A 20,024-nucleotide genomic window follows, 5' to 3' on the forward strand; every position below is an offset into this window, starting at 1 on the left:
TGAGGAGGATGATGATGCAGAAGTACAACAGGAAGATCTATTGGGCCCAGGAGGAAGGAAAGTACCTTCCCCTGCATGTAGCTGTGCTTCCAACAAAAGTCTGACTCTAGAGGAATTGGAAGACAGAGAGAGATCAATAAGGCATGAAATGGAGATGGCCAAGTTCAAGGTGAATAGGCAACTAGAAATAGAAAATAGAAGGTTGGATCTTGAGGAAAAAAAATACAGTTTGAGCATGAAAATGTTTTGAGGAAGTTGGAGTTAAAAGCTTAAAGTTTAAAAATGACTCCCTCTGGTGGCAGCGTACTGACAGTATATACGGAAAGTAGAGTGTATATTCCCAAGGATGTGGTGAAGGAGTTTTATAAAAATGATGATGTTGGTCAGTGGTTCAGAGCCTATGAGGTAGCCATGTCTTCAAACCGGGTCCCTGAGAGAGATTGGGGAGCGGGGTTGTGGGTAAGGTTCCTTAGTGAGGGGCTCGATACATTGTTAGACTTGCCTTCTGAGGTGCAGAATTCATACAGCCACATGAAAGATGCATTGATGTCTAGATATGGTTTGACACCTGAGCTCTATAGGCAGAGGTTCAGGAAATGCAAGAAGTTAGAAAACAGTACTTGGGTTGAATTTGTCACTTTCTTTTGCAGAGCATTGGTTGGTTGGGTAAAGGGCAGCAAGGTTAATGATTTCCAAAGTTTCTTTGATTTGATTGTATGGGAGCACTTGTCTGATAATTGTTTTCCAGAGCTGTGCCAGTATCTGATAGATATCAAGCTAACTAACCCTAGGAAGCTTGCTGAGGAGGCAGACTGCTGGGTCAGTACTACGGTCCACAAGGGTCACATGGGAAACTCAGCCAAAGGTGGGCAGGGTCCCCAGCAGAAGAATGGGGGGGGACAAGGGTAAAAAGAAGGAGTTCCCCAAGGGAACCCCGTGAAAGGTTCCCAGCCTCCACCTGAGAGAAAGCAAGGGGGCCCGACAGGTAGTCCTGTTCCCCAGGGGCCCCTGAAAGGTTACAAGTGTGATGACCTGGGTCATATGCCGCACTGTTTGGTAAACAAGCACCCACTGGCGCTCTGCCCCGGCAGATGGCTAGTGTAGCCTTGGGGGAGGAGGTGGATGTCCAAGGTGGGTGGGGTCCCGCACAGATGACCCTTGTCTCTTTAGGAGACTGTGAGACGGTCCCAGAAGCTCAGCTACCCAGGAACACTAAAAACTATGGGCAGCGAGTGACCATCAATGGCCAAAAGGTGGAGGCTCTTAGAGACACAGGAGCCAGTGTGACAGCTGTCAGGTGTCACCTGGTGACTCAAGAGCAGATTGTACCTCATGCATTTTGCCAAGTTGTTAAGGAGAAGTGTGGCTCAGGGGTTAGAGGCGGCAGACCCGGAATCTGAGATCGGTCCTGGACCAGGGTTCAATTCCCCGCCCTGGCGGGTCTTGGGCTAAAAATTCCACGGACTCGATAATTCTCGTCCCGGTGCCTCCTCGACTCATGGGTTCACACTCTGCGACTCTGGGCAATAGCTTGCTTAATCTCCACAACGGCCCCTCGCGGCGGGATGCCTGACTTTCACCCTGTGGACACCCTGTTGGGGCTTCTCACAGGGGAATACCAGGACGGGTTCCCTAGGCAAGCGCCAGGATGCCCTTTGTGGTGACAGGTTGCGCTATATAAGTATACCTACATTTACATTTACATTTAACACCGACAACACAGAGATTCATTGTCCAATGGCTCAGGTTCCCTTTGAGTAAGGGGAAATCTCTGGTACTCTTCAAGTAGCTGTAAGGCCCACCATGCCTGTTGACTGTTTGTTAGGTAATGATTTAGAGAGCTCCCTTTGGGAAAAGGTGGAGAAAACAACTCACTTGAAGATGGTTGGACTGCCTGACTGGGCATGCGTGACCAGCCGGTCAGTGTCAGCCGGTTGGGGTTCTCAAGAGGACCTGGAGCCTAAAAGGGAGGCCCGGGAACCTGCCGAAGAGAGAAGTGGCGGGGTGCGGGAAACCGGCCCCGTAGTTCCCACGGCCCAGGAGGAGGTAGACCCTGAGGGGGATGCCATGGAGCCTACCAGGGAACAGATAGCTGAACTGCGGGCCCTGCCTGAGCTGACCCATTGGCAGCAAGAAGGAGGACACCTCAAGGGAAGAATTTTGCAAGGAGCAAAAAGAGTGCCCTTCTCTTGTGGGTTTACGGCAACAGGCTGTAAGCCAGGCAGCCAGTGATCAGTCAGGATCACATTGGATCTACTGGGAGAATGGTCTCCTGTATAGTGAGTCTAAGGTTGCTGAAACTGGGTCAGCCCGTGTGCTGGTGGTTCCCCAGAAGTTCAGAGCCTTCCTACTGGGGTTGGCTCATGATGTGCATTTAGCTGGACATTTGGGGCAGGACAAGACCTTTGAAAGGCTTGTCACCCACTTTTATTGGCCCCAAATGTGCAAGAGTTCTGATATTCATTGCCGGACTTGTCAGAATTGCCAGGCAAGTGGAAAGAGTGGGAGGAAGCACAAGACTCCTCTCCAGCCATTCCCTGTGGTCAGTATCCCCCTTTGAGCCGGTGGGGATTGACATGGTGGGGCCACTGGACCCCAAGACAGCCATGGGCAACAGGTTCATCCTGGTCTTGGAGGACCATGCCACCCGGTACCCGGAAGCCATACCTCTGAGGACAGTGACGGCCCCGTGGTGGGACGAGCACTGATGGGAATTTTCTCCCGAGTGGGATTCCCTCTCGAGGTAGTGTCTGACCGGGGGACCAACTTCATTTCCATGTATATGAAGTCCGTGTGGCTGGAGTGCGGTGTAATTTACATGTTTACCACTCCTTACCACCCCCAAGGAAATGGGTTGGTTGAAAGGTTCAACCGGACCCTGAAGGGCATGATTATGGGACTTGAGGAACCCATGAGGCATAAGTGGGACGTCCTTTTACCATGCCTACTCTTTGCATACTGGGAGGTGCCACAGACATTTTTAGGGTTCAGTCTCTTTGAGTTCTCTATGGACACCCGGTCAGAGGACCTCTGAGTCTGGTTAAAGAAGGCTGGGAGCAATCTCCCAGGAAACCTCCCCAGGGTGTATATAGCTTCAGCTGGTCTTCAGGAAACAGACCAGGCACTTCAGTGAACTTGCTCAGGTGAATCTGGAGGCCAGCCAGGAGGAGATGAAGCGCTGGTATGACCAGAATTCCAATCTGGTAGAGCTTCAACCTGGACAGAAGGTGTGGGTCATGGCCCAAGTGGAGCCCTGTGCGCTCCAAAATAAGTGGACCCGACGATTTGAGGTTGTGGAGTGCAAGAGCCCTGTTGCCTATTTGGTGGCTCCTAGGAACCCCTTGAGGGTCCTACATGTCAACCGCCTTAAGCCCCACTTAGAGAGGTCTGAAGTGGGCATGCTCTTGGCAACAGATGCTGGGATGGAGGAGGAGACTGATCCTCTTCCTTACCTCCTGTGAGCATCAGAGCAAGATGGGTCAGTGGATGGTGTTAACCTCTCTTCCACCCTGACCCATGAGCAACAGAATGACTGCCGCCATTTGCTGGGACAGTTTTCTGATCTGTTCTCCCTGGTTCCTAGTGTCACAGATTAGTGCGTCCATGATGTGGACACAGGAGACAGCTTACCTGTGAAGCACAAGTCTTACAGGGTAACTGACAGGGTAAGAGCTTGCATTAAAGAGGAGGTCTCAAACAATATAATGTAATGTAATGTAAGCTGGCATTTATACCGTGCAACTATCACTCCAGGGAGCATCTTGGCACCTATGCTGACCAGGAGAGATCTAAATGCTGGTCAGGCTGCTTTCAGTAGTCAAACCAGGATGTTCATACTAGTGCTCTAGTGCAAGTGTCAGGGAGATTAAAGATCCAGGTTCAGTGCCTTTCGGAACTCAGATTCCCGTTCTATAGCACGGAGATGCGGGGGAGTTTATTCCATGCCTTTGACCCTAGGACTGGCAAGGATTTGCCACCCCTCAAGCTGAGTCTAAAAGCCGGGACAGTTAGCAGGTTAGCATTGGAGGACCTCATAGTGCCCGAAGGATGGTATAGAAAGAACCTCCTTTTTATATACTTTGGTCCTTGAGAGTGAAGGTCCTAAAGGTAATTAACAGGACCTTGAACAGGACCTGTTTGACCACTGGTAGGCAGTGCAACGTATTTAGTGCGGAAGACGCAGAGGATTTCTTTGGCCATTTCAACACCAGCCTGGCGGCTGCGTGTTGCGCCATCTGCAACCTGTGAGGGACCACCTTATTGGTTCCCGCATATAGGCTGTTACAGTAGTCGAGTCTCGAGGTTACGAGAGCCACCGCTACCATTTCCTGGCTGCCAGTGGGAGTAGGTCAAAGAATTTTCTTAGTCCTTTGATGACGTTAAAACAGGTGCCCGCTACCGATAGCGCCTGCTGTTTGAACGACAGAGCGGCATCAAACTTGATGCCTAGATTCCGTGCCGTATTAGTTGTATTTGGCGGTACCTCTGCGTTCTCGGGCCACCATAACTTGGGGACAAAGTAATTTTACGGGCCCATTAACATGATTTCTGTCTTGCTCGTATTACATTTCAAATGATTCTTTCCCATCCAATCAAATGTGGCCATCAGGCAACGTTTAGGATTTTCTTATCAGTTCTTGGTGTCTTTATCAAGGACTAGGATAGCTGTGTATCATCCGCGTACGCAATAACATCTATTCTAAAGGACGATATCAGCCTGATCAGAGGGGAAGTGTAAAGGTTGATAAGTGTCGGGCTTAGACTAGATCCCTGCAGAACTCCTGTTGTGAGTATTTTTTCCTTTGAGCAGAAGTCACCCAAAGGGAGCACTTGCCGCAAGTCACTTAGGAAGTTCTTGTTCCACTCCAATACTTTTCCTGTTATGCCAGATGTTGCTAGCCGGTCAATCAAGATGGAATGTGAGACCGTGTCGAAGGCTGCCGACAGGTCTAAAAGAATCAAGACAGCCTTCTTACCCTGATCCAGAGCCATTCGGATGGTGTCAGTGGTGAACAGGAGAGCTGATTCTGTGGAGTGTTGAGCTCTGAAGCCTGATTGGTTTGGGTGCCAGGCTTGATTGTCCTCAAGAAACATAGTGACTTGTTTATTTACGAAGGATTCCGTTACTTTGTATAACACAGGGAGCAGCGAGATCGGTCAAAGATTAGACAGCTTGGTGGGATCGGCTAGTTGTTTTTTCTGCAATGGTTTCACCGCCGCGAGTTTCCATTCTGAGGGAATGCTTGCCGTTGCCAATGATGCATTTACAATATTGTTAATTGCAGGATTAACAGAATCTACAAGCGTATGTAAAAGCATAGGGGGGCATGAATCAAACGGCGACCCTGATTTGGTCACCAGTATGGCCTGGCGGGTTTCCTCCAGATTAATTGGCCGAAAAGTCGCCATACTGCCCGAAAGCATGCTCAGCGTGCTTCTTTCTTCCCCTAATTCTTTATCAGGGATGACAAAATCCTTAGTGAGTCCCTGTACTTTTTGTTCAAAAAAGTCTGCTATTGTATTACAGAGGTTTTCAGATGGTGGAATTTGCTGCGACAGTATTTTAGGATTGTTAAAACCCTTTACTATCTTAAAAATAGATTTTTGCTTATTGTTCGCTGCTTCTATTGCTGTCGTATAGAAGTTCATTTTGGCCTCTTTAATAAGTGCATGGCATTGACTTCTTGCTGTTTTGTAGTGGCAGCGTTCCTCATCTTGATAGTCTTTTCGCCACCTACGTTCAGACACGCGTACCTCTCCTTGTTTTTCTTTTAGTGACTGATTAAACCAGGGGGCGGATACTCTCTTTTGGCATAGCCTATTCCTAACATTAGCAGGGCCAGCTTTGTTCTTGAGAGCAGACATCCATTCCCCGAAACGACGATTATTATCAGTTTCCGGGTTTCCTGTCATTAGAGGCCTACAATCACTGGCCATCGAGATCAATTCCGGATGGCCAATAATGGCTTTCCATCCCTCATTTCTGGCATGCGCCCCTTTTCCTAGGTGTTTGCCCTTCTCACCCCCTTCCAATGAGAGGTTAAACAGGATCATTGTTTGATCTGACCATGTCTGAATCCTAGGGGAGTTGACTTTAAGTGTGACGAGGTTGGAGCAAATACAATCTAGAATATGTCCTGCCCTGTAAGTAGTCTTCATAGTAAGTATTGATAGACCTAGTACATCCATTGTGTCTCTAAATGAAATAGCTGCCAGATCTATAGAGGAGTCCAAGTGGAGATTAATGTCCCAGAGTAACGTGAAATTAGAAAATCTAAATGCCAGGTTGCTGAGTACCTCCCCAATACTTTCAAAAGAAGCTTGCATTTGGGGTGATTGAGTCATCTAGCAGTCCTTGGGCCAGCCAAGTGATCTTGGTCCTGAAGGCTGCAGCGCCGATGGCCACACCCGAACTCCAGTTCTGTGTGGACTACAGAGGGCTCAATTCAGTCACGAAGACTGACGCGCACCCCATCCCCAGAGCTGATGAGCTCATGGATCGGCTAGGGGCTGCACGGTACCTCAGCATGTTTGATTTAACGTCTGGGTACTGGCAGATCGCCTTGACAGATTGCAAAGGAGAGGTCAGCATTTTCCACACCAGATGGGCATTTCCAGTTCCGTGTTATGCCTTTTGGGATGAAGAATGCCCCTGCCACCTTTCAGAGATTGGTCAACCAGGTGTTGGTTGGACTGGATGAGTTCAGTCCCGCCTACCTGGATGACATCGCAGTGTTCAGTTTCAGTTCGGAGGAACATCTGCGCCACCTATGGGAAGTGTTGATAGTGCTGCGGAAAGCAGGCCTAACGATGAAGGCGAGTAAGTGCCAGATCGGGCAGAGTTCTGTGGTGTACTTGGGACACCAAGTTGGGAGCGGCCAGGTGGCGCCCCTACAACCTAAGATTGAAACCATCCTGGCTTGGGAGCCCCCAAAACCCAGACAGAGGTGAGGGCCTTCTTAGGACTCACCGGCTACTATAAAAGGTTTGTCAAGGGGTATGTCAACATGGTTGCACTCTTGACAGAGCTTGCTTCCAGGAAGCAGCCCAAGAAAGTGATTTGGACTGACACCTGTCAGAAAGCTTTTGAGGCCTTGAAAGCTGCCATGTGCACGGCGCCCGTGCTCCTGGCACCCAACTTCTCAAGAGAGTTCATTGTCCAGACAGACGCTTCAGAGCATGGTGTGGGGGCTGTTTTGTCACAGATGAATGAGGAGGGCCTAGATCAACCTGTAGCCTTTCTCAGTAGAAGGTTACTTCCACGGGAACAGAGGTTGAGTGCTATTGAGCGTGAGGCATTTGCTGTGGTCTGGGCACTGAAGAAGTTGAGACCATACCTGTTTGGGACTCACTTCCGGGTTCAGACAGACCACAGGTCCCTCAGATGGTTGTATTGTATTGTATGTATTGTATATTGGATTTATATAGCCACAGGCCCCTCAGATGGTTGATGCAGATGAGGGGTGAGAATCCAAAGCTGCTGAGGTGGTCTATTTCCCTACAGGGTAGGGACTTTACGGTGGAACATCGCCCTGGTACAGAACACGCCAACGCTGATGGTCTGTCCAGATTTTTCCACCTTAGTGAAGAGAACTCCCATGAGTTAGGGTAGTTCTCCCCACTTTTCAGCTGGAGGGGACACATGTTAGACCTGACACCATTGGTGTGGGTCTCCCTTCCATTTTTGCTGTTGCCTCGTGTATTTTTGCAGGTGTTAGATGCTTTGGGCACTGTGCCACTGCTGTTCAGTGCCACAGTGCAAGTGCTCCCTATTGTAAATTGATGTATGAATCAGTAGTTCCATGTTTGGCTATTGGGTTTTCTTGTCAGACCCTAGTCTAGTGCACTGAGTGTGCCAGGGTGTGTAATCCAAATGCTGCTGGTGGGCCTGCAGCACGGGTTGTGCCACCCACAGAAGCAGCCTTGTAAAATGTGTCTAAGGTCTGCCATTGCAGAGCCTGTGTGCAGTCTGGTACTGCCATGCTGACTGGGCAAGTGCACCCACTTGCCAGTCCCTAAACCTTCCCTTTTCTTCATATCTGTCACCCCTATGGTAGGCCATAGGGCAGGGTGCATTGTAAGTATAAGGTAGGACAAGCCCTGATGTGTGTGGCATGTCCTAATAGTGAATTACAGCCATTTTCGTGTTTCACTATTGCAAGGCTACCTGTTCTCTGTAGGCCAGAATGGGCTGTTAGAATTATTACATTTTAGGTTTAAATCTTTTTATTGTGGAAAGACAGTGCAAAATAGTACAGTAAGCAGTGTGGTTACACCAGACATAAGTAGTAATCCTCAGTGGAGGCAGGACGCTCAATTCAATACTGGTAATAACAGCAATGTCCAACCTGTCAGGGATGAAAAACGCACTAAACCAAGAAGACATGAAAAATAGAAAAATCCAGGAACAACCTCCCCCCACCCTCAACCCAACCTCCCTTACCAAAACCCCCACCCCTCTTCCCCACCCCCACCCAAGTCCAGAGCTCCCATCCGTCTCCATACTATTCAACAGTTCAGCGTCAGAACATCTCATGTCTTGAGTATCTAGGGTTCCATAGCTATGGGCGCCATCAGGCGTAGCAATCGGAGATATCTGGGACAAGTTATCTCTGTAAATTCAGTCAGTAGTAGGGCTCTAAAGAGCTGCCAGAGTTCCTCAAATTGTCCCCCCTTCCCCGCTGCAGTGAGTGGCAGTTTCTCCATGCCCAACACATGCCACATCCGGTGGAGGCAACCTGTGATGTTAGGGATAGTAGCAGACCCAAGAGCTATGACCAGTTGACGTCCCCTACGAGAGCGTAGTGGGTAAGTTAGTACATTGGGAAGGCCCAGCAGGATATAGGCAGGAAAGCGGGGCAGTTCTGTCTGAAAGTGTGTGTCTACTTCATCTAAGATGTGTGTCCAATATGATTGGAGGAGCGGGCAGTCCCACAGGATGTGTACCAAAGTCCCTGTGTGCCCACAGCCCCTCCAGCAGAGCTTATCTTTGGAGGGGTCCATTTCGGATAGTCTCTCAGGGGTGTAGTACCAATATAGATATATTTTCGTGAGTGTTTCGGTGAGACCCATGTGGTACGCTGAGTGCCTTGCCCTGTATGCGATGTTCCCCCACTCCTTATGGCTCAGGGATCTACCCAGTTCTCTTTCCCATCGTACCCTGCCCGGGTTGTAGATGTGTGTGGTTGGTGTCTGAATCAGTTTATAAAGGTCTGAGATGAGTTTGGAATTGGAAGTACGCGAGAAGAGCCATCGCTCATATGCAGTGAATTTCCTGTCGGCTGTCGCCCGCACCTGCAGCTGCAACGCCCAGTGACGCACCTGCAAGTATCTCATGCGCTCTGTTTCGGGGAAATTATATTCTTGTTTAACGATCTGGAAAGGGAGCACCCCCTCTGAGCTGTAGAAATTATACAGAAAGCGGCAACCTGCCGGCCTCCAGTGCGCAAAGACCCCCTTGGCCGTGCCGGGGATGAAGTCAGGGTTATGTAAATGTATTGCGACTTATATAGCGCACATATCACCCGAAGGCATCAAGGCGCTTGCCTTGGGAACCCGTCCTGGTATTCCCCTGTGAGGTAACCCCAGCAGGGTATCCACAAGGTGAAAGCCAGGCATCCCGCCGCGAGGGGCCGAGGTGGAGATTAAGCAAGCTATTGCCCAGAGTCGCAGAGTGTGAACCCGTGAGTCAAGTAGGCACCGGAACGAGAATTATCGAGTCCGTGGAATTTTTGAGCCCAAGACCCACCGAGGCGGGGAATCGAACCCTGGTCCAGGACCGATCTCAGCTTCCGGGTCTGCCGCCTCTAACCCCTGAGCCACACTTCTAACCAGAGGGGTGAGTGGAGAGGGAAATGTAGTCAAGCCGTGAGTTATGTTAGTCGCATCCCAGACCTCCAGGGGAGCCCGAGTGATTAAGGATGCATAGAGGTTGGGCGGCCCATGAACTCAGGTAGAAACGGTATCTCCTACAGCGGGCGCCCGGCCACTGCCTGGTCTTGAAAGAGACCGTGTTTGTCGGATTCCCACTTACTCCATTCCACCAGATAGCGCAGCTGGGCTGCCTGGTAGTATTTATACAGGTCAGGGACGCCCAAACCTCCCTCTTCCGGAGCCAAAGTGGCGAGTGTCCTCTTCAGCCGAGGTTTCCGACCCTGCCAAATAAAGTTGGCAAGGTCAATTATTACATTTTATAATCCTAACAGGTTGATACGTTGATGCACTGATCTGTCAAGAAAAGTGTCTCCCCAGAGCACTCAGTTTTAAAGCGTTTCAATAAAGTTCAAATAAAGGTGAATGCATGTAGATCATTTTCCAAGTTATTCTTTACTTGTGCATTTTTTTGTGATTCTTCTCATTCTTTACAAGTATTTTAACTCATTGGCCCAATGCATTTCGGGCTGAGCCCTTCCTCGGGGGCCCTGTACAATCCTGAAACATTGATAACAAAGTACAGTTTCAAAAAACAAATCTTTACACATTTGTGCATATCATAATCAAACAATGTTTAACATGTGACCACATGCGAGGGGGGTGAAAAATCAGTGTTCGGAATGTTTTCTATGCTAGTGTGACGTTTTTAACAGTGCTCTACAATGTTAAATTGGAAGGTGCACTTGAAAGTGTCTAAACAGTGACTGGTGTCGTCACGTTTTTAAATAAAAGTGCTCGTGAAAAAATCGTTCTGCAAACCTGTTCAGGCGAGTCTGATGGTCGCGCTGTGATAGGAAAAATATCTGTAAACGAACGAAACGTGACATGCGTTAAAAAACGGGTCTGCGTGTGGCAGCATATTCTGTCGAATATACTAGCGTGAATGAAGCTTACCGAAAAAAATAGTCGCGAAGATCCGTGGTGGGGTCCGGTGTGAATGTTAGAGTTCCGACTTGTTTCCGCGTTTGATAATCAAACTCGGGTCGTGGAGCTTCTTAAATGTAAAGTAGAAGCTGATAGGGTGCGATGTGCGCGCAGTCACAAAGAATGTGATTGGATGACGCATGGTCACGTGAACGCGTGGTGTTTACTAGTGTATCTCGGTAATACAAAATGAAACAGAGCACATCCTCAATAACCAATCATGGAAAAACAACCTCATACTGTACAAAAGATACATAGATGACATTTTCCTACTATGGAAAGGATCTTCCACTCAACTAACATCAGCAATCCAAGAACTTAACAAAGTCAATGACCGGATTCAGTTTACCTACACCGTTAATGACAAGCAACTATCTTTTTTGGATGTACTAATCATCAAAGATCAAGACAAACTACTTACCACAGTATTTCAGAAATCCACAGACAAAAACAATTTGCTACACTATCAGAGTTTCCATCAACCTCCACTAAAGAACCATCTTCCTTACTCTCAATTGCTACGCGTCAAACGCATAGCCTCCTCAGAACAACTATACGAAGAACAAAAAAACAACATGATAAAGAAGTTCAAAGACCGGGGATATCCCGAAACCATACTGGAACAAGCTGTGGAAAGGACAAAAAATTTGAACAGACAACAATTATTGACACCTTCCACTGCAAAGGAGGAACAAAGATCAGTGTTCATTTCTAAATATTCCACCAGGAGTTACAACATCAAAAAGATCATACTAAAACACTGGCCGTTGTTGGCCCTGGAAGAGGACTTCAAAGGAATCTTTTCTTCAAACCCAAGATTCGCATACCAAAGAACCAGAAATCTCAAAGAGTTACTCAAACCCAAAACTACAGAATTTCCAAAAACATACAAAGGCACAATGGCCTGCCACAATTGTGGGAATTGTAATTCCATCATTAAAGGCAATGAAATCAATCACCCATCTAGTGGGAACAAAATCAAACTAAGAGTCAACGGCACATGCGATAGTACCAACCTTGTATATATGTTGAAGTGTCCATGTGGACTCCCATACGTGGGCAAGACATCGAGAAAAATAAAGACCAGGTTGACAGAACATCGAAGCAACATTCGCCTAAAATCTAACAAATCCACTGTGGCAGTACATTTTAATGACCATCAACATAACTCCAGTCAATTGAAATTCTGCATTTTAGAAATAGTCCCTTTACTTCCAGGAAGAGACAATGATCAACATCTGTTAAGACGGGAACTTTTTTGGATCAACAAACTGTCATCAACAGCGCCAAGAGGACTAAACGAACGTTTAGAATTTAGTTGTTATTTGTAATTACACTATCAGAAATTAGCTGACAGAACATGCATTTAATGTTTATTCAATAATTTGCTACTGTAGTGAATGACCCATTCCCCATGATCGAAATATGCAAGTTTCACCATTTTATTTACTGATTCTAAACGTGTACACTATTTATTTAGACTTCTACCCCTAGCTACCCAATTCCCCTACACATTTTTTCCCTTCACGTCATTTTGTATTACCGAGATACACTAGTAAACACCACGCGTTCACGTGACCATGCGCATGTCACGTTTCGTTCGTTTACAGATATTTTTCCTATCACAGCGCGACCATCAGACTCGCCTGAACAGGTTTGCAGAACGATTTTTTCACGAGCACTTTTATTTAAAAACGTGACGACACCAGTCACTGTTTAGACACTTTCAAGTGCACCTTCCAATTTAACATTGTAGAGCACTGTTAAAAACGTCACACTAGCATAGAAAACATTCCGAACACTGATTTTTCACCCCCCTCGCATGTGGTCACATGTTAAACATTGTTTGATTATGATATGCACAAATGTGTAAAGATTTGTTTTTTGAAACTGTACTTTGTTATCAATGTTTCAGGATTGTACAGGGCCCCCGAGGAAGGGCTCAGCCCGAAATGCATTGGGCCAATGAGTTAAAATACTTGTAAGGAATGAGAAGAATCACAAAAAAATGCACAAGTAAAGAATAACTTGGAAAATGATCTACATGCATTCACCTTTATTTGAACTTTATTGAAACGCTTTTAAACTGAGTGCTCTGGGGAGACACTTTTCTTGACATATCAGTGCATCAACGTATCAAACTTCACCCTAGTACAGAGGGTTTCACCCCACGGGCACCACCTACTCGGTTAAATTCAATCACACTCAGGAGTGCGTACCCCGACCCCCATTTTTGGATTCTTGAATAATCCTAACAGGCTCACAGAACATGGTAGAATTTCGAGTTTGGTATGCCTGAACTCAGAATAATAAAATACATCTTTTAGTGAAGTTTATTTTAATTTTCTGTGTTTGCAAATACCACTTTTAGAAAGTAGGTCTTTGCTTGTCTAACCATTCAAACCTGCCTCTGCTAGGATGTGTATTCCTATGTCTGGTTTCATGAAGTGACACGGCTGGGGAATTCCAGGAGACAGGCTGAGTCACCCAGTGGCGAATAGAGAGATCTGCATCTTGATGGGAGGGAGGAGTGCACCTGAACTCTGAATAGGACTGTGCCTGCCTTCCACAATGCTGGCTCCACCCCATGGGGAGCGGCTGATGTCACTGCCCTGCACACTGAAAGAAAAGAAGGAGTCCTGTCAACATATTGCTCCAAGACTGTACTTGCCTTCCAGAAAGCTGGCCCCACCTCCTGTGGGGCGTCTGTTGTTTCTGCCCTGCACTGTGAAACGAAAGGAGAAGTCTGGTAAACAAAGTGCTCAGGAACTGGTTTGGACTAGGCACAGGCCCCTCTCCCCTCAGAGAACAAAGGATTTTGGGGTATATATATTGGGACCCTGCTCCCAAGAAATTATATCACTCTGCACAACAAGAAGAAACCTTTACTGAGTAGAGGAACCTGAAGAAACTGAGGAGAGACTATTCCCAAGCTGAAGTGCTGGTTGGGGGATTGGCCTGCAGTGGTTGCTTTACCGCCAAAGGAAGGAGAAAGGAACTTTGTGTACTTTGCTTCCAACTTGTGAAGGATCTCCAAGGGCTTGGAAAAGAGCTTGCCTCCTGCTGAAGTCTCAGGGACAACAGACTTCACCCCCCAGCTCCCGAGAGTTATTGTGGAAGTGCCTGCTGCTGATTTGGGCCTTCTGAGGAACTGCGTGTTGCAAGGAGCTGGAAGTGCAAGGGTGTCGCTGCTGTAACTGTCGCACTGGACTGCATCGGAGAGAAGCATGCCTCAACGAAGATGAATCGTGTCACCGTCGCTGCTGCTGCCGTCGCAACTCCGAAGAAGGAGGGTGTTTCCGCTGTGGTTGTCGCACTGCACCGCATCAGGAGAAGAATCTCGCAACGAGGTCGGAGCGTGTTGCCATCGTTGTGCCTGCCGTCGCAACTCCGAAGGAGGGTGTCGCCGCTGGAATTGTCGCACTGCACCGCATCGATCAAGAGCACCTCGCATCCCCCGAGAAGCGCGCTGCCGTCGGAGCTGCTACCGTCGTATCTTGGATTTCGCCGCTGTAGTTGTCGCATCGAGCGGAAGCTTCACGCATCGTGGGAGAAGAGCGTCTCCGCTGGAGCTGCTGCCATCGCATCGGGGATGTCACTGCTGTAGTCTACCCATCGAACCGAGAGCATCTCCCAACCCCGAGAAGCATGCCGCATCTGGAAGATCTTCAAGTCTTTATTTCTTTGCACCTGAACTTTGCCACATTCCCATCGCTGCGACATTGCTTGTCGTGGAAGCGCAACGCAACTTAAGGTACATTGACGCAGAGTGTCGCATCTAAGAACTGAACTGAACTAAGCTTAAATCTACCATCCTAAAGTAATCATAGTGTGTATTTTTGTTGTTTATGGTCTTGTGGTAACTCTATATAAAGTCTACTTATTTTTGATATAAAACCTGTGTGGTGTACATTTGTAGTGTTGTCACTGGGTTACTGTATGTGGTCACAACTGCTTAACTTACAACGCCTCTGAAATAAGCCTTGACTGCTCGCGCCACGCAACCTAGAGGGTGAGCAGGGGTTATTATAGGTGTGCAATCCCCCATTCCTGGACTAGAGAAGAGGGTCCCTATTTGTCACAAGTACCTACCTGTGCCAACCAGAGACTCCCAAATCTAACAAGGCCCAGAACCAGCAACCAGTCCACAGGTCTGCCAACTAGTGAGGTAAGAGGGAAAAGCAGGACCTTATCGCGACTAAGCTAAAGGCCTGAACGGTTCTGGAAGTCATCCAGCAGCTGCAACATTCTTGGCAAAGCAGCTCAGGAGGGTAGAGATAAACAGGGCTTTATCAGTGTACAGCGAAATGACACGTCAGACATCTCCAAGTTGTATGCCTCATTCCCACATTTCTCTACGGGTCCATATTGCCAAGGGCTCTATTGCAAGCGCAAAGAAGAGCTGAGATAATGATCATCCCTGCTGCGTTCCATGGTCTAGCGTCCATGCCTCCCAGTGGCATCGCCCTACCCGCACTCTTGCACACGGCTCCGCATAGAGGAGCTGGATCCACCCACAGAATTGAGGGCTAAGCCCCATGATACAAAACACCTGCATCACGTTATCCTACACCAGCATGTCAACTGCTTTTTTCAGTTCGACTACAACCAGTGCCAGCTCCTCATCTCGGTTTTTGACCACTTGCAGGACATGAGCCAAGCACTTAAGGTTCATGCTAATGTCTTCGATCTGGATGGCTCCTAGTTCCCACCCGGTATGTCCTTGTCCATTTGCGCCTGCTTGCCTGGTGATTCTCTGGGTAGGTTGGCGCGGCATGCTGTATTATGTGATGGTGTGCATCACATGGGCCCATGCCTTCCTGTCTTTGACAATATTCAGAGTACTTTTTAAGCCAGAGTTCACAGGAACCAGAGCTGCCGCTAGACCATGGGTCCATGTCCCCTGCTCTTGGTCCGAACAGATGATCCTGGAGTGGGGACAGGAGTGTCCGTGCTGTCTATCCCACAGCGCTGGATCCACACCACCAGGAGAGGACTTCCATGATTGCTGCACCGCCTGTGGTTTGTGCCACCGCTGCTGCACTCCAAAACTGGGGCCCGCTTGGGATAACTGCCCCTTTGCAGTAGGGACCTTGAGTCGAGGCAGGGGCACCGCTCTCTGTCTCCAGCTTCTGCTGCCACCAAGGTACCCTCTATTTGGAATTTCATTGCAGTGGGTGCACCTGAGTTGCCCCCCAGGCAGCAGCACCGGCAGGTCAGGGGATGAGGAAGAGTCTCCCAGCGTCGGGCCCTCCTCACCTCAGCAGGATATCTCTGGACCGCTTCTTTGAGGCTGCCAATTGGACCTGCAGGTGGGCATGCATGAACGCTGGGCCACCTCACCCCGGGGTTGTAGAGGGGCTGGCACCGCCAAGGCGATGATCACCTATGCGCTTCTGAGCAGATATAGCTGTTGCTTCCCTATGCCTTTGGCCCATTGTCATTCTTTATGCGATAATCATCCACAATCAGAATGACCATGGGCCGGCCCACAGACTGAGCCACGCGGGGGAGGGGCTGCTTGCAGCCTCATGTGTTCAAAAGATAAGTGTGAGCTGCCTGTGATTTTGGCAGGGGAACAGCACAGCTTGCTGCCATCCGGAAAATTACGCAGAAAAGGCGTCTGTGAAAGAAATCCTCAGGGACAATGGACAAAAGGGCCAAATAACGGCCAGTCTGTGAAATTTACGGACAGTTTGTCACCCTAATCCACAGCTTGACATCTGCTGGGCTTAATTTCCACGATAAACGTAGCAGTAGGAGTAGTCATACTAATAGTAATATCGGTAGCAAAATAGCAACACCGTGCTTTTTCTTTGAAGAAGGTGAACAAAGGTGCGCATGGACTTTGACCACATTTACTCCCCAAATCCAGGCCTGTCAATACTGCACAAATGGAGAACTCATCGTCAGAGAAACACTGAATTACCGTATTTAAAGACTTTATTAAGTGCTTAGGCCACCGGCCATTGTCCAATAGAGTACAACTAAAAGTCAGTTGTGTCTTCAGTTATATGTATCTAGTGTTGTGGTTTGCATCGCATAAACAATCTCTGTTCTTTCCCTCTTGCAGGATGGCGTGGCCTCCCTTCAGTGGGATCCCACTGGAAAGATTCTGCTTTCAATGTCCTGCGCAGAAATGGTAAAGCTTTGGAAAAAAGTGGATGGTACCTGGCTGGCCATCCATTCACTCTTTCACTCCGCACTGGTAAACACCGCTGCTTGGTGCCCGCTGCCTGGCAGAGCCGATGCACCTCAGCTCATGCTTGCCGCGTAAGTTTCCACACATCTTAATTTATTTGACATTGTGAATTTGTGTTGATTTATATAAAGAGGAAACATAGGTTGAAGTCCCAGCATCAGGTGCTCTGTTCAAGGTGTGTCAGTGATGTGCTGGACCAGTGTTTTACTGTAAGAGTAAGTTTGGAAGTCGTCTTGGGTACTGTCCACTCTGGATAGCATATGTTTTCCTCTCTAGCCGACTTAAATTCCCTATCAGTTACTTTGTGTGTCTCTGTATTCCACCCTGTTCTCTGGCTTGGTGATGTCCCATTCATGGTCTCAAACAGGGTCCTTGGTTGGGGGTCAACTCTGTTCTGTTTCTATACTCTCTCTCTTTCAGGCTGCATTTGCTTAAAAGAAGGCCATGAGCTATGTTTGTGCTCCATTCCCTTGCTTTGTCTTGACATGGTGTCCAAGCCCTTGGTTCCATCTACTCTGTTCATCCACCTGGTTCCCAACATGAGGACCAGTGTTTTCTGAACCTCTGACTCCTGTTGCTAGTCAACACAATGTTATTCACAACCAAAATTAAAAAGTTGACCCAACGTGTTTCTCCTTCTTAAACTCTCATGAAAATCCTGCCACACATTTCCATAAAAGGCAGTTATATACTAGGCCAGGCAGCCAATGTACTCTGCTGGTTCACTCTTTCAGGACTGCAAATTGTATAAAACAGTTCCTCACGCTTACACCTTGGACAAAATGCATACAGACCAATCTCTATCCATCTCTACTCATCTCCGCAGGATACCTGTTGAAACATGTGTTGTGGTCAACTCTCTTGCCAAGTACATCGCTCTCTCCATTACCTTGGTGAAATCTACTTGTGCAACAGACTCGTCCCCACACACCTGCCACACCCACAGATTCTCCTCCACAGCCATATTCACCTGGATTGCTTGTCCTCGTCGGATTCACCACAATACTTCTGCATCAATTCCCTATTCTCCGATATCGCGAAGAAGGTTACTCTGGCCATTGATCTATCTCCCCTGCCCTGCCATTGCCTTGGTTTAGGTTCCTGTGCCTTGGCTCAGCCACCCGTTGTTTTCAATGCTTGCTTGGCCAACCTCCTTCTTCATGTCTCCGAGAGTGTCCTGGGCCAAGGCAATGCCTCTGTTCCTCTTCCATTGCCAGGTTATGGCTCTTTTTTCATTCTTCCCTACTGCCTGGAGAGTACCTCTGGTCTACAGCTGTGTGTGTCCCCTTCCTTTTTATTGTCTATAAAGTACCCCAAGCTCTAACTCAGTGTAAGGAAGTGAGGTGAATTATATGGTATGTTTGTGTGATCTCACTGTGTAATACTCTTACTAATCGATGTAGGTCCAGTAGGTTTCATCTCTAAAACCTTCAGCTCAACCCTGGGAGCTGTGGCACCGAGCAGCAAGGCTTATACAGAGGAACACGTGTTAAACATTTAAACCGCACCAAAAGAACTGAAGAAGAAATAAACATGACACACAAGAACTCTGACACCAAATTTTTAAAAAGACTGTATTTTTATAAGAATTTAGACAGTAGAACGAAAAAGATCCACCAGATGGTTCCAGAGATATAGATTGTACAAGCCAATCCTTCGTCGTAGCAACTCTCCAACAGCACTACTGGGCTCAGCGAACTTGGGTGCAACTCTGTGTGTCGCTTCTTAGTCCTTGGTGCTGCCGGGTGGCGATGGTAGCGGATTGAAGACTTTCAGCTATCAACTTGCCCCAGCAGGCCTCTTCAGCTGCTGTGTCCTGTGCTGCGAACAGGCGAGTCAGCTGGCCCTTGGAATTCTCTTGACTTGACTCGGTTCTTGGAGGCTACTTTTCCTTGAGCAGGACCCAGCAGTTCCTGTTGTCGCTAGTTACCAGGTGCAGTCCTCGTCCTTCAGCCTCTCTTTGCAGGTTTCTCCGGGCCTGCAGTCCTCCTTCGTCCTTCTTCCAAGTCTGTTGAGATCTCATTTCTGGGTGCCAGGGATCCCTCTTTATCTTCAGAAAATGCCTTAAGGGTAGAATGCAGTTGGTAGCCAATGGGCTACCAGGGTCCCTCCCTCCTAATGACCACTTCCTGGGAAGTGTGGCATCTGCCTATCCCAGGATATTCCATTCTGTCCACTCCCAACATGCAAGACCTCTCTCTAGACGCTCAGAGCTCCCTAGCCCCCCCAGAGGTGTGGCTACCAGGGGGATACACGCCCCTGTAAAAAACTGTTTTACAACTAGCTTCTCCTCTCCTGTCCCCAGTGCCAGCCTGTCTGCCTAAACAATAGAGCAGCCCATCTCTCAAGTGTTACCCATTTACCAAACAGTACCAATCTTAGTAGTCCCTACTGGCCTTACCCTCTAATGGTATCGAGTCTGCAGTGGCATACTGGGATCCATGTTTTACCTTGTCCCACTCAGGGTGGTGCAACAAGTGCTGCAGGCCCTGAGGGACCCTCCTAACTTACATGCACTGCGTACCCCTGGGCAAATATACTAGGGCCTTAACAAGTAAGTTAGGCCATAACAGTGAGGAGCAAGTCAATTACAAATAGAGCATTTAAAGGGTCAGAGCACATTCACTGAGTCCTGTGTAGCAGGGCTCAGGCCATTCTCAGAGGCATTTCACTAGTAGTCCAAATTGGGGCTAAAAGGGGGGGGGGTAGCCTGCAAAAAGCTGGTTTGCACATTGGATAAGGATGCCAGAGCGAGACAGTATCAAAGTATTATAAAGAAAAAAAATACTGCATAGTTCTTGCAGGAAAGTTACTTATTGAGCCCTTGGAATGTTTTCATACTGGGGAAATGGGAGTGGTTTGGCACCATCCTACGTTTCCAAATTTCTGCGCCGAAATGACAGTTGGAAATTGGACCTGGCTGTAGTGCAGACTTTGTGTGACATCTGTCGACGCTTGAGGTTCT

General features: G+C 48.1%; 1 protein-coding gene across 1 annotated transcript in view; it reads left to right on the forward strand.

The window, feature by feature from the left end:
* Positions 1 to 20,024, forward strand: part of LOC147725878 (putative E3 ubiquitin-protein ligase HERC1) — a 1,064,842-nt gene that overhangs the window by 782,968 nt on the left and 261,850 nt on the right. Inside the window, exon 50 of the mRNA XM_086963380.1 lies at positions 16,931 to 17,130. Coding sequence (XP_086819506.1) covers positions 16,931 to 17,130 — 200 coding nt within the window. The remainder of the gene's footprint in view (positions 1 to 16,930; positions 17,131 to 20,024) is intronic.

This window comes from Lissotriton vulgaris, chromosome 3_1, assembly GCF_964263255.1.
Source record: "Lissotriton vulgaris chromosome 3_1, aLisVul1.2, whole genome shotgun sequence".
Classification (NCBI taxonomy): domain Eukaryota; kingdom Metazoa; phylum Chordata; class Amphibia; order Caudata; family Salamandridae; genus Lissotriton; species Lissotriton vulgaris.